Consider the following 17120-nt stretch of genomic DNA (forward strand, 5'->3'; position numbering starts at 1 on the left):
CCAAGAAACAAATCTAAAATTCAATAAAACCTCACCAAGTATAAATAACTACCATCATGCTATGAAAAATCGTAGAGGCTACCTAAGAGCAAGTGGCGGCTTTTTCACCCTCATTAACAGTTCCTATCCCTAGGAGGAAATTCTCATAAGGTCAAACTTGGTAGTCGCTGTGTCAATAACTCTCGAAACTAAAACCACTCTCTGCAACATTTACATCCCAAATCAATTCAACTTCACACTCATAGATTTAAAAAATATTATAAAACAACTACCACGTCCTTTCATTATTGTCGGAAACTTTAACAGTAATAGTTAATAGTCTTTACATGAGGTTCATATAAAACTGATCCAAAAGAAAAAATCAGAAAAATTATTAGAACAAGACAATATCGTAATACTAAATACAGGGTGGGGCGTAGTTACTTCCTTATTTTAAAAAATCATAACACAAAAAATATTGGCAATATTGATTTAATTATTTTTTCTGACTATAGAAGTACATTTAAAGTTTTATTTTATTTGGTTTTAAAAACGACATCTCGAAGGTGGCCACCGTTCTCATCAATGCATTGAGATAGTCGGAATTTTAAATTGTTGTCCACTTTTTCCAGCATATCTGTGCTTATGTCGGCGATAGCAGCACGAATATTGTTTTTGAGATGACGAAGGGTCTTTGGACGATCAGTGTATATCAACGATTTAAAGTAGCCCCACAGGAAAAAATCACATGGGGCTAAATCTGGCGATCGTGCTGGCCACTGAAGATCACCTCTAAGAGAGATGAGCCGTTCGGGGAAGTGTTCACGCAAAACGTTCATCGATCTTCTTGCCGTGTGAGTTGTGGCGCCATCCTGTTGAAACCATACTTCCCTACATTCATTTCTTCAAGTTTGAGTAGAAAAAAATCCACAATCATGCTGACATAACGTTCAGAATTGACTGTAACTGCTCTTTCGTTCTCTTCAAAGAACCATGGGTCAATAATGCCGATTCTGGATATGGCACACCAAACAGTCACACGTTCTGTACGCAGAGGCTGCTCATGAAGTTCTTTCGAGTTAGTGGGGCTCCAATATCGCATGTTTTGTTTGTTCACACATCCTGAAATATGGAAGTGTGCCTCGTCACTAAAGAAAACAAGGGCGTCCTGAGGCAGGTTTTCGAGGAAGGCTTCACATGCATTTTTTCGCGCAACATAATCGCGTGGATTAAGTTGTTGCACCACTGCTAATATGTATGAGTGAAAATTAAGTTCCTCATGAAGAATTCGTCTCACTGTGCGACTAGAAATCCCTAAAGCAGCCGAATGTTTGTGTGCAGATCGTCTAGGGGATTTAAAAATCGCCGCTCTTACCCTTTCGATGTTTTCTGTCGTCCTGACGGTTCTGGAAGGTCCATTATGTTTCTTCTGCACACTACCGGTATCCCTGAACGTGTCCACCCACAAACAAATCGATTTCCGATCAGGCACACGACCTGCAGGTGCGATATTGAAATGGTTTCTGAAAGCACGCTGAATTGTAATGATCGAACGGCTGAAAGAAAATTAGGCCTCCACGGCGAACGCGCGTTCTTGCTTTGTCCACTGCATTGTTGACACTGAACTAGTCATAACAAAAACCTTAGATAACGTGCTTTCGAACACGCCATAAACCAACGCTCTACTATTAATAGCCGTTCAGTTGCGAGAGTTTCAGATAAGGAAGTAACCACGCCGAGGTGTATAAAGAGTAGTTTCTTGAATTACTTAATCATCTTGAAGAGCCCTCTATTATTATTATGGATAACGCTTCATATCATTCTAACATAGCAGAAAATTATCCTAATGCTCGCCGAGGCGAAGCGCGGCAGCGCGAGCACGAGAGTGTAGTCGGTTCACTTGTGTCGTCTCGTCTCATCTCGCTTCGTGCGCACTCCACTTCGAGTTGGTATTTTGGTCGCGAGTCAAAAGACCACGAGACACGAGGCGAGGCATACCTACTCTACTTTCACCTGAGCTCGCGAGTCCTCAGTTAAGGAAACAAAAGATATCAAAACATTTTATACAAAAAATGTTATGAGAAAATAAAGAGTAGTACAAAGTATAATTATTCTCTCCATCATTTTTCTTATTACGCCATTAAGGTCATTACTTAATATCAAACGAACCTACTTTGTACTGTTTCTGTGTATTGTTGTTGTCCACCATCTCCTCTTATTGGGTTGTTTAATTTTTTTTTTGAGTGGCTTAAATTTATAAAATTATAATAATTGTATGTACACAATGCAGCTGCAGCTGTTATTTCAACCACGTCCATTTTGTACAACAGCTAGAAACAATTGAGCGAGTCACGAGACTAAAAGTGAGTGACGACTGTGCATTCGTGCACTGCCTCGCCTCACATTAATTCGACAAGACTTTCGACGAGGCGACCTCGCGAGAGTGTGAAGCTAGCATAAGAGTAATTCTAGAAAATCGGATGTACAAAAATGGCTTATAGATAAAAATATTCCCTACAGTAATCTAGAAACATTGGCCGAACTCAAAATGAAGGTGAAAAATCGTATCTCCTTGATAAGTTGGCATTAGAAAGAGGTCGAGGTGATACGACTTCCTCCATATCACTGCCAGTATAACGTTAGGCCCACCACTAGCTCGCTTGGGAAGCTAGAATAATGGTAGGGGCCAAAAACCCCGGGTTGACCCACCGACGTCAACCAAAAACCTAATCGATACCATGAGAGGGGGAGCCCCACCGCACGCCGGACCGGCCTAGCCGCTCCGGACCCGGTGCCCCCAAGGTTGAGGAGCCTACCTCGGCTGAAACGTGGTGGCAGTAGCACAGCGAGAGAGTAACAAAACCACAACACCCAGTGAAAATCGCGGGTCCCAACACGGTTCTCGTGTCCGCTGTTTGAAAGGGTACGGGCACATGCTCGGTGCTGGTGGTCCATATGACGACCCGGGCTCCTTGGTCACACCTCGGGGTTCGTTTCGACCGCGTCTCTTGAGTAACGCCACGCGTTAATTGAAGGTGCGCGGGCGATAAGGCCTCGGCCACAAAACCGGATCTCGTGCCAGTATAACGCTATTGAGTTGATTTGGGCTCAAGTTTGTTTATAGTATTTTGTAAAAATAATAATTTGTAAATATATAGCATAAGCATATAAAATTAAAAAATGTTTTTAAATTAATAGTACGATTTTGTTGTTTTGGTTTTTATTATTATAAATATTATGAAAATATTTTGAAAAAAGCGCGGCAATTGGCTTTAGTCGTATAAGAACCCATTAGACGATTTAACCGCTTGGATCGCGTCGGTCACACGCCACTTTTCGTGTCCCCGACCATATATCAAATTAAACACAACACAGACAATTGGACATTCCCCATCAAAATACACAGAAAATTCGAAGTAATCCTAACGAGACTAATAATTGGACACTCCCAAATCTCTCATAGTTTTTTAATGTCCAAGGAAGAATCCGCAACATGCGGCGTCCAAATCACCATTAAACACATACTCACCGAATGCCGTACTTACCATAACATCAGATCAAGTCTCAACTTGCCTGAATCTCTTGCCGAAATACTACACAATCATCCCAAAGCCATAGCCGACACCATGCAATTCATCACAGCAGCAATCCTCCAATCCAAAATCTAAATTTAAGTTTTCGTATATGTAACCTCATTTAACTTGTAATGTATCTTAAACAGGTAATCCCATTGGCCTATGTTGCCGAGGGCTCTTTATATATATATAAAAAATTATAATTATCTTATATTTTTATTTTATTGTTATGAATTCAGTTGTTTTTAGTTTTGATTTTATTAGCATTACTTCTTTTTTTTTTGTATTATAAACTGATTATAAGTATCTTACAAGTCTGAAATATTTAAGGAATTTTAAAATTTAATTTATTACCCAATTGTTATTTTGTATTTTATTTCTAAATGTGTTAACTTCCTGTTCTACTTTTATTATAAAACTATATATTTTTGTTATAAAGTTATTAAGTCAATTTTTCATATATATGAATTGTGACTATTTTTATTTTAAATATTTTACAATATTTATTTTAATAAAGTATGTTGTTATTGTATAAAATACTTAATATTATTAATCACTTAGAATATAATCCAAGCTACAAATATCATGTTATCTAATACCCAGTAATCTCTTTTGGCATCATGTGTTTTTTTGATTCTAAAAAAAGATTAAAAGAATTTTTTATTCAGTTCGTATTATTTAAGCTCTATTTAATAAAGAATCATACATTTTTTTTTTATTTTCATGTCTTTCACTATGTGGGTTAGAAATGGTTAAGATTCTTATAATCACTATACATATTACAGACAACATTTAATTTTTATTAAATTAAAAAGAATCATTATTATTGTAGGTAATAAAAGAATATTAATGTTTATTGCGTTAAATCGTGAATGCACATTTATGATAAACAATAAGTAAAGTCGTTGGTAATAGGGGATGTCCAATTTTGTTAGTTTTCTTCATATTGCCTAACTCCACGATTGGCATTTTACATAATATCTAGGCAAAGCTCGTATTATGTATATTGCCGAGTGATTTTTGGCATTTTGTATAATACCTAGGCATTTTGAAAAATACCGGATTATCCATATTGCCGGTAACATATCTATATAAATACGTCTAGAATGGTTTGGCCATGTCTGGTGAGTAGTGGTATGGTAGTCTTGGTCTTGTACTTCAAGTCTTGCATTATTTAAAATTTAAAGAAAAAATTATATACCTATCTAGACCAGAAGCTTGTAGAATTTGATAACTGTTTACTATCACCAAGATACAACTAAATTAGTACAATATATATATGTACATAATTCAACTTGCCACGAATCTGATTTTGACTACTGGTGATTTAAAAAAAGTCAATAAATTTACTGTTAGATAAACTAATTTTAATAAATATTATAATAATTTTGTTATAGTTACTGCCGCAAACAGAAGTATACGAGTCACTAATACCACGACATTCGACACAATAAACCATTTTACAGTATAGTTATTAGTATAAAATTTAATGGAAAGATTTATTTACGGACTTAAATTAATATTACTATTTATAAATATACTGTATTGCCTGTATCGGTGATTTTGGTGTTATTATATGTTTTTTTGTTCACGTATCATCATTTGTGTCATATTCGGCAGCTTAAAATTATCCCATTATGTTTCTGTAATTTATATTTGTAATACTACTTTATAGTGAATATCATATCCAATTGTTTCTATTTTATTATTTTTTCTATTTTATCTTTAAACTCGATATAATATATAAAACATAGTTTATGATAAAAGAACTTGTCAAACTTCCAAAATAAACTAATATAACCGGCCAGTGGCGCCCATAGATTTTCCATGAACCAGTTCATGGAAATTAATAAATTAATAAAAAATAAAATAATATATATAATATAATTAATAAATAAATAAATTTATTTATTTAACATTCATTTCTCCTGCCTGATATGCTGCAATAAGATTAAGTAAAAATGCTTTAACTTCATAAAATTATGGTAATTCTTTTTTATTATATTGAAGTTGCCACTCCATCACCATGGCACTATCCAAGCGACTGCAAATGAGTGTGACTAATCATGCGTCCCAAGAATCTATAGGTTGTCATAATGCTCTGAGCGCATTGACATTAGACATGACGTGATGTTGTAATTTTTCTAAATTTGTTGCCAATGTTATTTATTTATTTATTTTACATTATAAACGGGTAGATACCCTTTGGTATTAATAGTACAGAAAGTGTATTATGTTTTAATATGACACTAAGTTACAATATAAGAGTTAACAATAATTATGATAGTAATGATATGAGTATGAATACAATAAAATAAAATAGTAATAAAAGTGAATAATAATTAATTAACAATTTATGACATGAATTAATTTATAAACATTCAATGATATACAATTTGGTAAACAGATAATAACATAATTCAACTTTAATATTCGCATTAATCTTAATAATAATAATAATAATAATAATAATAATAAACATGGTATTTAATTTGTTGCTAGATTTAAACCTAAGTATACATTTTTTTTAAATAAATCACGTGACATAAAGAAGAAATCTATGTGATCGGCTATAACATTACATAATGAGAGAGCTCTAGGGAAAAAAGATGCGGAACTGTAGTTGTTTTTATAAAATGGTACATGGAACAGATTCGATTTTCTTAAGTAACGACTTGGTGTTATAAAACCAATCATAGAAAGCAATTCCGGGGAATCAATAAGACCGTTCAGTAAATCAAATATGAACATAATATCTGCAACATTCCTTCTTAGTTCAGTACTTGTAAATCCAAAAACCGAGTATTGCAAACTGGTGGAAGTAGGTATATTCAATTTATAACATATAAGTTTTAAACATTTATTCTGAACTTTTTCAATCGCCTCTTTATATGAAGAATAACTAGGAGACCAGACTACAGAGCCAAACTCGAGATGAGATCTGACAAGAGAAAAGAATAATGTTTTAAATGTATAAAGATTTTTAAAATTGTTCATACTTCTATTAATGAACCCTAACATTTTGAAGGCTTTTTTTAATTATAGTATTTATATGTATAGAAAAGGACATATTGCTTTCGATAACAATTCTTAGGTCTCTAACAGAATTGATACGCGTTAAGACACAGTTATCAATTTTATAATTATAAGAAATTGCATTATCCAATCGAGAAAAAGTAATAACACTACATTTACTTAAATTTAAGGGTAGGCGATTATGACGGCTCCAAATTGCAAACCTATCCAAATTTGATTGTAAATTTAAAGTATCTTCAGGAGATCTAACTATTGAGAATATCTTTACATCGTCAGCAAATAAGAGAACTTCGACTAAGCTATCAAATATGGAAGGTAGATCATTTATAAATAATATAAATAAGAGGGGGCCCAGATGAGAACCTTGAGGCACTCCAGAGGTAACAAAAAAGTCGTTTGAAATATTAAAAGATACTTTTACAGCCTGAGTGCGAGAGCTAATATAAGATTTTATCCAATCTAAAAAACTACCATGGATGCCGAATAAAAATAATTTATTTAGAAGTAGGCTGTAGTTTATTTTATCAAATGCTTTTTGGAAATCAGTATAAATTGAGTCTAATTGGGCATGGGTATTAAGGGAATCAAGTATCTTAGACTGGAAAAGTAACATGTTAGTCGAAATCGACATTTTTGGTCTAAATCCATGTTGGTTTTTACATATGTATGGAGATTTTATTTTGGTTAATTTTTTAGTTATGATTGCTTCAAATATTTTAGGTATATGAGATAATTTAGAAATCGGCCTATAATTTGAAACATTATGTTTATCCCCTGATTTATGTATTGGTGTGATAAAAGATTTTTTCCATATATTAGGGAAATAACCTAAACTTAAAGATTTATTAAAAATTAAATAAAGTGGCTTAATTAATTCAAAACTACACAATTTTAGAAATATTGATGGAACACCATCAGGGCCTGTACTCGCATTTATATCTAAATCATTTAAAAATTCATGAATTTCATTTTAATCAATAATCCAGGAGCTTAAATCAACATTTATATTGTTCATTGAAGCCACATTTGATATTATTTGGGACTCTTCGTTAAAGTTTGTTGAATCAGAAACAAAAACACAAGAAAAGTAGTTAGCAAATAATTGAACTGTTTCAGAGATATTTGAAGATGAGTGATTATGATATTTAACGCAATCTGGTACAACATTGTTAGTTTTTTTCAGTGAGTTAATATATTTCCAGAAAGGTTTAATACTTGTTTGGATGCTGTTTTCTAAATTTGTAATATGTTGTGTATGGCAGAAAGACGCTAACTGTTTGCACTTCTTACGAATGTTCGAGAATATAAGATAATCTTGTTGGGAATGACTAATTTTAAATTTTTTATGAGCACATTTCTTATCAATAATGAGTTTTCTGAGCTCAGCATTTGCCCAAACAGGAGAAAAATTATTAAATATTTTTGTTTTGGGTACATGTAAAGAAAATGTATGATAAATTATTTCATAAAACTTACTTATTTGAGCATCAAATGATAAATTATTATTTAGGTTAAGTTCAAAATCGATTTTAGATAGAAAGAGGGAAATTTCATTAAAATTGCAATTTTTAAAATTATATACAAGTGGAAATTCATAAGAATTATGTAAAGAGGAATCCGTAAATTTTATATATAATTCTAAAGGAGGATGATGATCATCAATTATTGGTACAACGGATTCGGAGGAATGGACAATAGAAGTAAGTTCAACATCAGAACTAAGAAATATACAATCAAGAGTACGACCTAAAGAGTTTTTAATACAACTACATTGTTTTAAATTTAAAAGATTTACAAAAGAATTAAATAATAAATTTCCAGGGACATTACCTTGTAAGCTTGGTTCAATGAACCAATCGAAGCTGTTTAAATTAAAATCACCAGTTATAATAAAATGGTAATCTGGATTATTAAAAAATATAGACTCTATTACATCACAATGTTTAGAATACATTTCTATTGTTGCATTAGGTGGTATGTAAACACAGCCTAAGACTATTTTTATTTTGTTGAAAGTAGTTTTTAGAAATATTTGTTCGATTCCAGTTACGAAAGGAACATGTAATAGTTCACAGCATATTTTTTTATTTACAGCAAATTATACACCACCTCCACACAGTTTACCGTACATCAAATTACGATCATCTCTATACAAATTATAGTCATTAAAACCAAGTTCCGCATCAAAAACATTATCATTTAACCATGTTTCATTTAAACAAACTATATCATAATTCACATTTAATAAGGCATTACGTAAAAAATTTAACTTTGTTAAAAGACCACGAACATTTTGAAAAAAAATATTAATTATAAAAAATTTTCATCTCGGAAATTTATTGGACAATTATCTTTTGTAACAATTTTTGGTAATCCTCTCACATATTTAATGATTAAATCAGCTTCACCATTAGTTCTACGAGTCTCCAATTCACAACGAAGTTTTTTCATATAATTTCTTTGATGTAGTGTACGGTCCGATACGAATGATAGAAGGAGGTTGTAATGATAATAATTTTTTCTTAGATTTTAAAATATCAAACGCATAAGCTGGTGAGGCAGGTTTGAGGGCTTTAGGTGTATCAAATAGTGATCTGATGTGAGATTGAATGATCACACTTTTATTATCATATCGGTTCATTAATGTATTGTATGCTTGTAAATAATTTTCACCCGTGGTGGGAATTGACCAAATAACATCACTAGCCTGACCCACAAGATAACCTTTAAGATAGTGAAATTTCTGAACAGGAGCAAGATTCTCATGGTTATGGAATACAATATTAAAGCTATCAATAAATGATGTCCAACATTGCCAATCACCATCAAATTTTGGAATCTCCACTGGTGGTAACCTCATTATATTTTCAGTCTTGTATTTGGTAAGCTCACTTATAGTGAGCTTATAGTAAAGACTACTTGATGGATTATTTGAGTTAGCATCTATCAGCTGCATTAATAATGCTTTAGCATGGTATAATTTATTTTTAAAATCTATATATTCATTACATTGCTGATCATCGTCCTCCGAAACATCAAGTTCTTCAATCTCAGTGTGAGCCATTACATATTTTTCAGATAAAGTAATTATTGCTTCCAACCAACGTACTTTATTTAAGTTACTAGGTTAGCATCATACTGGGTGCCGAAAAGTGTTGTAGAAAGTTCAAGGTTAACTTGATTTAACTTCTTCTTGGCCAGTTTTAACTTCTTTGCAGTTGCCATCTCCATTGTTGTATACAAATTATAGGAATGCACTAAGTGCTTATCTCACAATAAAAATAAAAATAATAAAACACACAAATCAATTAAAAGTACAAACAAGTTTGATATTTTTTTTATTGAAAGTAAACAATTAAATACATTTTTATAATAGAAAATTCAATATCCGGCCCGAAGGATCAAATGACGGGTGCCGCAAGTGCCAAACAATATTAGAGGGCTGTCTTGTTCATCTTAATAATAAAAACAATGACTAGTAGAAAAATTAATACAAATAAATAAATATAAATTGGTAGTGGACTGTATAATTGAAAACCAAATAATAATAATTATTGCCAATTGGGCACAGTAAACAAAAAAAATAACACAATAATAATGCTGAAGGTTGGCCCAACAGTGGCGAAACTAAAAATATATAAAAAATATATAAATAAATCAATCAAAATGTATGGCCCAACACGGCTCACACTAAACAATAAATAATCAAAATTTGTGGCCCACACTAAATATAAAAATAATTAATACAATAAATGCAAGTGTTGGCCCTACAGCCACACAACAAAATATAATAAGTTATTATTATATTTAAATATATTTTAAATATGTTTATTATTCTATATCAGTTATCAGTATTCTCACTAATCACTTACCACAGGCCACAAACCACACTCACTACCACCAGCACCAATTTTCATTTACCAAACCCAAATCTTCAAAGAATCTAACCAGTAACCACTAATCTGAAAACCTGTAGGCTGTAACCATATGGAAATATGAAATATGAATTACGAAAAAAAAAAAATTACTCGTTAAGTGGTAAAGTAATTTATATTTATTACTTTACCGATAAATTACTTACTTTAAAATACTTTACCAAAATAATATTACCGACTTACATAAGCGTGCACAGAATTCCTGGCAGGATAGTCATATTTAACACATTACACACACATATACATATTACGTATATATTCATAGTCACATCTAAGTTATAAAATGACTATCAATTATCATAATAATAAATAATAATATTGAATATTGTGAGAGGAAAGTTTGCAGAGTAGTCAAGTGCCTACCATGACTATCCCGTGCGCACGCTTATGCCGACTTACATCATTAACTATAACTATTATGTTTATGGAAGGTTACATTGTAGAGAAGATACTTCTCTAAACAAAGGAGTAAACGAATGGCTTATCTATGTTTCAAAATGCTTGATAACGGTTATGGCCGTTATTATGGAATCACTAGTATTCAAAATTGTATAGGAAGCTATATGGTGTGTACACAATTTCTCACGTCTCAGTCCCGATTAAGTTTTAGAAATGAAACGCAAATGAAATTAAATTGTTATTATTGTGTTTTTTTATTCTAATATGTCTTAAATATTGATAAATTAAAAATATTCGAATTATTGTCTTTCAATATTAAACAGGTTAAGGTAAATTATTCAGTTATGACTTACAAATGAAATGAAAAATCCATACTTATATTGATTATAATCATTATTTTAAATTTAATATAAAACAAATATCCACATTTTAAACTCATTTAAAGTAGGTACTTAATATTTTTAAATTTTTATTTAATTTTGAAAATTCAAATGGATTGTTTATTATAAGTTTTATCCAAATATTAGATTTGAAGTATGAAGGTGCAGCAAGTGACCAACAATATTAGAGGGCTGTCTTGTTCACCTTTATAATAAAAACAATGACTAGCAGAAAAATAAATACAAATAAATAAATATAAATTGGTAGTGGACTATATAATTGAAAACCAAATAATAATAATTATTGCCAATTGGGCACAACAAAATATAATAATAATGACAATGTGTGGCCCAACACGGCTTACACTAATAAATAAATAAATCAAAATCTATCAACAAAATGAAACTTTTGGCCACGAGATCCGTCGATCTTCACACAATAAAAAATGGTGGTGCACCACCTACCTTGCACAGTTATGATGTGCTGCAATGCTGAAATCCGTAATTAATAATAACAATTAATACCATAAAAAATACAAGGGATTCCGCACACTACAACACACCGCTAACTGCACCCCGAAGAACAATTCACACACAGCTGCTGTAACCGGACCATACGAAACTATATACCACGTTTAAACACTAAACAATGCAGTCAATGGTAACAGACTGAACACTCTAGAGGGACAAACCGAATTAATGAAAGACAAATATTCTGCGTGATAGTTACCTATGATTGATTCACAAAAAGACCGATAAGACAAAAACATCGTGGTATAACAAAAATAGCTGCAAATAGGAACAGAGTGATAACGGGTATTCAAACTACGACGGACACGAACAGAGAGAGTGATGGCGCCGACACATTCACCCACATTCACCACGAAGGCTAAGGCCGCCGGACACCCCAATGAAGATAAAATGCCTCAGTGCCACCACACTAAACCAAAAAACACGAGAACTTACGAAACTTTGTGGCACTGAGAACATGACTTGAAACTTATATTGAAACATAACCGAAAAAACTCAGAAACGTGGAATAACGAATTTTCACGGGCGACGATAACAGCGCGATTACGTACCCGGCCGGTCGAACACGGAGGCTTATCACCGCCGCCGCCGACGATGACTGCGGATACGTAACGCACCGCTATGCATCGCACGAAAATAGTAACACTCATTACAAACTAAAAACTACTGTAGCACTAAATAAAGTACGTAAATTCAAATTAATTTTTTTCAGTTTGATATTTATTTATTTTGATATCCTATTTCCATATGATATAATTAATAAAATTATTATTTAGCTGGTAGATTAAACTTTATGACATAAATATTGTGATTTTATTAAAAAAAAATCTGAGTGGAGAATATTGTATTAATTAAGTAAGTAGTTAATAAAATTAATATTACCTCAAATACAATTAAAATACAAATTTGCATGTTGTTAATGCCTGGTGCAGCAGCAGAACTAATGTTTCACTATCAGTATACTTAAAATAAATTTAAAATTTTAAGATTTAGTGGTGGATTTAAATTTATTTGATTCAAAAAAATAAATATTCAAATTAATTTTGCTTCATAATACGTCTTCAAAAATGTACTCTACATTAAAAATTCTTACCAAAATTCTCTTGTTGATATTAAAATAAAATATTTAGTACATTATAACATACATATGAATATATTTTATTTTCATGTACTTTAAGTAAAAATCAATAATTTAAAATATAACATAGGTACTTGTTATGTTAATATTTCAATAAATAAAAAAAATATAAGTATTTTATTATAATATATTTAGTAGTAATGATTTAAATTTAATTAAATTACTTTAATATTTATAGCTATTTTATATATATTTTTCAGAGGATGGGTGAATTAAAGCAAATTTACCTTTTAATACAGAGTGATATTTCCAAGGAAAACATAAAAGAAGCTCTTAATACTTATAACACCCATTACAAAAATATTAAGGATATTGAAGGATTTCAAAATTTTACAGTTAGTGTAATTAGTGCATTGGCTCAAAAACTTCAATTTGAATTATCATCTAATAACCAAACTAAACAGTCAAGAATAAATGTTGATTATGTTATTAAATTTGGTGATCGTTGTTTTGAAATGCCTAAATTGTCAGATTTACAACACTTGCAAAATAGTCTATATGTAATTATTAGATATTTACTTTCGTATAATCATGTAATTGAAGCTGTTCGTTTTAGTAATTATTTTTTAAAGTATTCATCTTCTCCTTGTGATATACTGAAGCATCTAGTTCAATTATTTGCACATTTCATACATAATATATGTCCAATTGATGATGATTTGAAAAAATTAAATGTTATTTTGATGTGGGATGCTGCATTGAACTTAGTGAAACATTATACCGAAAAAGAAATAGATTATGCATTATATTCATTAGCAATGCTTGTAAAAAATATAAATGGAAAAATATTACATGAAGGTCGTTCTATGGATTTAGTTATTTTAGATATGACTTTAGAATCGGTTCTATCATCTGTTGATTTTAGAAAAAAGAGTGATCAAGATAATATGATGAATTTATATTCAAAGTTAATTGAAAATATTGTGGCTGTAATGCAAAATATGATGCGTCGTAAACAGATACATGTACATTTTTTAGTCAAACATATTGAATTAATGATTGATGTTTGTTGTTTGACTAAAACTGAAAAAGAAGATCTGTCATTTTTGATTTTATTATTCAAATTTATTGACAATTCAGTGAAAAATGGTCTGGATTCAAATTTTGAAATCAGGAAAATGATTACTATTGTTCAGAAGTATGAACCCTGTACAATACTGCCAAATACTATGTCATATCATGTGATGAAAGCTGCTATAATTACTATTACTAAATTGAAAAACTTATGGTATGATGAATTGATTATTAACTCTCCTGAAACTGTTTCACAAATGTTTCTCCTGTTGCAAAATTTATTTTATTTAAGTAAAAATGGTTCAGTTAGTATGATATGTTGTAAAAGTAAGAATTGTGATCTCTATGAGGATTCAACATCAGAAATGAGTTTAATTAATATTGTATTCATTATGATACGACACATTATTACTACTAATGTTACATTTTTAAATTCAGAAGATATCTTAAAGTGGATGAATTTTTTTACATCTTTATTTAAACGAGTATGTAAATCAAAATGCTTAAATAAAATCCCTTTCATTGAATTTTCTTTAACAAGTGCTTACAATTTGTGTATTCAAAAAAATGTTGGTGAGTTGAGTAATTTATGTATGGATTTTTTGGAAAATATATGTTTATTGCTAGATCCTAGTGGTATTAATCCAGATCTTGTAGCTCGCGTAGCAATTTTATTAAGTCGTTATTTATATAATAATAATAAAAACGATGATGCTTTAAAGTGTATTGCCTATTGGTGTGTTCAAACTCGTTCTGATCTTGCTGCCCAACAATGGGTTTGTCTTAAGTGTAAAGAAGAAAGAAATAATCGTTTTGTGAAACAAACAATTTTGAAAATGTTTGATGATAAATTGCAAAAAAAATGGCCAGTTTGTAGTTTAAAAAAATCTGATTGTATTGAAATAATGTGGTTGGAATTAAAAGCCCATAATTATCAATATAAAGTGAAACAAGACATTACTAGTGTCCTGGAATTGTTTGAAGACTTAATGAGTAATAGTATAGTACCAAAAGAGTTAAAGTGTCGAGTTGTTGTTACTACTGCTCATATAATACTTTATTCAAATAATATAAATGGTTTAGAATCTGTAATTGATGTATTGGAGGACTACATTTGTAAACTAGAAGTAGAAACATCAATGGAGAAAAATAGCATACCATTGGTTATGGGCTGCTTATACTATGCAAGTTTCATATGTTCGTTTAAACATTTACAGAACCGTGTTAGTAAAGAATTAGATTCATTTACAGAAGAGAGATTGGAACGTGGTACAGAGCTACAAAATATTATGCAGTATGAACCTATGGCTTGGATACATCCATTAAAAATTAAACCTAAAATATTTAATTACTTAAATTGTGCAGTTAAGAATTGGTCTAATTTAATTAATGATACAATCAACGATGAGTATTATGTTAAAATTATTTTTGAAAGTCTCCATGAAGCCGCCTTTGTATTCAAATTACATTGTGACCCAAAAGAAGTGGAAGTATGGCAATTATTATATAAATTAGCATCCAATATTAAGTCTCACAAATATATTTTTATAGCCCTTTCAGAATTAATGAAAATTGGTCAAAAAAATGATCAGTCAGATCATTTAGAATTGGATAATTTAGCTAACAAATTACCTAAAATGGCTATTAACTATAAGTTGACATTAGTTACTATTTTCTTAAATCAATCCAAATATAAAGATGCACAAATATTGTTGGACAGTATTGATAAAGAAGAATTAAATAATTATACTATACTAATGGCAGAATATTCTTATCTAAGAAGTCGTTTATGCTTTGAATCAAGAAACTTTAACAATAATAAATGTCTTTCTATATTCATTGAAGCTTACAATCTTGCACATGGTTTAATTAAAAGATTAGATTATTTTTATGAATATTTGGTTATGCATTTTGTAATATTGAGTATATGTTCTTATTTGAATTTAATCTTTGTAAATACTTTAAAACCGGTTGAAGCCCGCTGTTTTTTAAAAGTCCAAATGAAAATAGTCTTAAAGTCTGTTCTCACCAAAAGAGCATTAAATGTATTTATAATGAGTTGCTGGAATGAATTAATGTGTTGCAATTTAGAAAATGTTTATGGACAGCTAGAACATTTAATGATACTACTGGATTTTAAGGAAGATGAATTTGATTCAAAAATACAATCACTTACTATAAGTCACTCTACAAATATTTTGTCTTCTCCATTGTCAGATTATAGGTGTATGTCTAACAATAGAGTGCGTAAAATGGCATCTCCATCCTTAAAACAATTTAATAATCAAAGTGCACAAATGAGTATCACCGAATTTTGTAAAAGTGTTATCAGTGGCGATGTAACTTATGATTCAATAATAGTATGTTCAGTTATTGAAGTATGCATTATTAAAGCTATTTGCTGTTCTATGGCTAACCAACAAAATAAAGCTGAAAATGATTTTAAAATGATTTTTAAATTATTGGAACTTGTTGAACCACAGTTTAATAAAAATGAAGTTTATAATACTTTAACAGCTAGACAAAATTCACTTGCAAAATATCATTATGGAAAACATTTAGTTTTTTTTAATAATTCAACCAAGTCTTTGGATTACATTAAAAAAGCTAAGGAATTGTGCAAGGATAAATGGTTATCATTATATGTAAATGAATTGAGTTTATCACTTAAAATTTATGAAATTATGAGCTATCCTGGTTCAAATATTAGCCATTCCCCTAAAGTAGAATCCCATACGTATAAATACCAGACACCAGCTACTAAAATTCGTGTTAATACAAAGCCACAAGCTCTGCCAAGGTTTGTCACTCCAACGGTTAGGAAATTAAGAATGACATTAGAAAGTCCTAAATCAAGAGAAAATAAAATAAAATCACCTGTAATAAGAGAGTCTGAAAAACTAAAAAAAGATTCAACTTCTAAGAAAAAAATTGGAAAAGAGAATATTATTAAGTCTACAATGAAAGCAGATATTGAAGTAAAAGTTAGAGAGAAAAGAAATACAAGAAAAAAAGAAACAACCGAACAGACATCAACATTAGTTATTAAAAAACGTCCAAACAGACTGAATATTTAAATCTAGTTGTAAATCTGTTTTCTTAAACATTTGTAATTTTGATTGGAAATAATAAC

General features: G+C 30.6%; 2 protein-coding genes across 3 annotated transcripts; one reads left to right on the plus strand and one right to left on the minus strand.

Annotated features, from left to right (window-relative positions):
- Positions 1-9021: 9021 nt before the first annotated feature.
- LOC112682431 lies at positions 9022-9654 on the minus strand. The gene has a single exon (XM_025553033.1). It carries the CDS (start codon positions 9652-9654, stop codon positions 9022-9024), a length of 633 nt encoding a protein of 210 aa, XP_025408818.1.
- A 2604-nt stretch (positions 9655-12258) lies between these two features.
- On the plus strand, positions 12259-17120 carry LOC112682422. Of its 2 annotated transcripts, none has more exons than XM_025553023.1 (2): positions 12259-12518; positions 13174-17120. In XM_025553023.1, exon 2 carries the CDS (start codon positions 13177-13179, stop codon positions 17062-17064), a length of 3888 nt encoding a protein of 1295 aa, XP_025408808.1. In that variant the 5' UTR covers positions 12259-12518; positions 13174-13176; the 3' UTR covers positions 17065-17120. The 2 variants fall into 2 exon arrangements, with proteins under 2 accessions (XP_025408808.1, XP_025408807.1); XM_025553022.1 differs by lacking the exon at positions 12259-12518 and adding an exon at positions 12543-12690.

This window comes from Sipha flava, unplaced genomic scaffold (assembly GCF_003268045.1).
Source record: "Sipha flava isolate LNK unplaced genomic scaffold, YSA_version1 203_pilon_pilon, whole genome shotgun sequence".
Taxonomy (NCBI): Eukaryota; Metazoa; Arthropoda; class Insecta; order Hemiptera; family Aphididae; genus Sipha; species Sipha flava.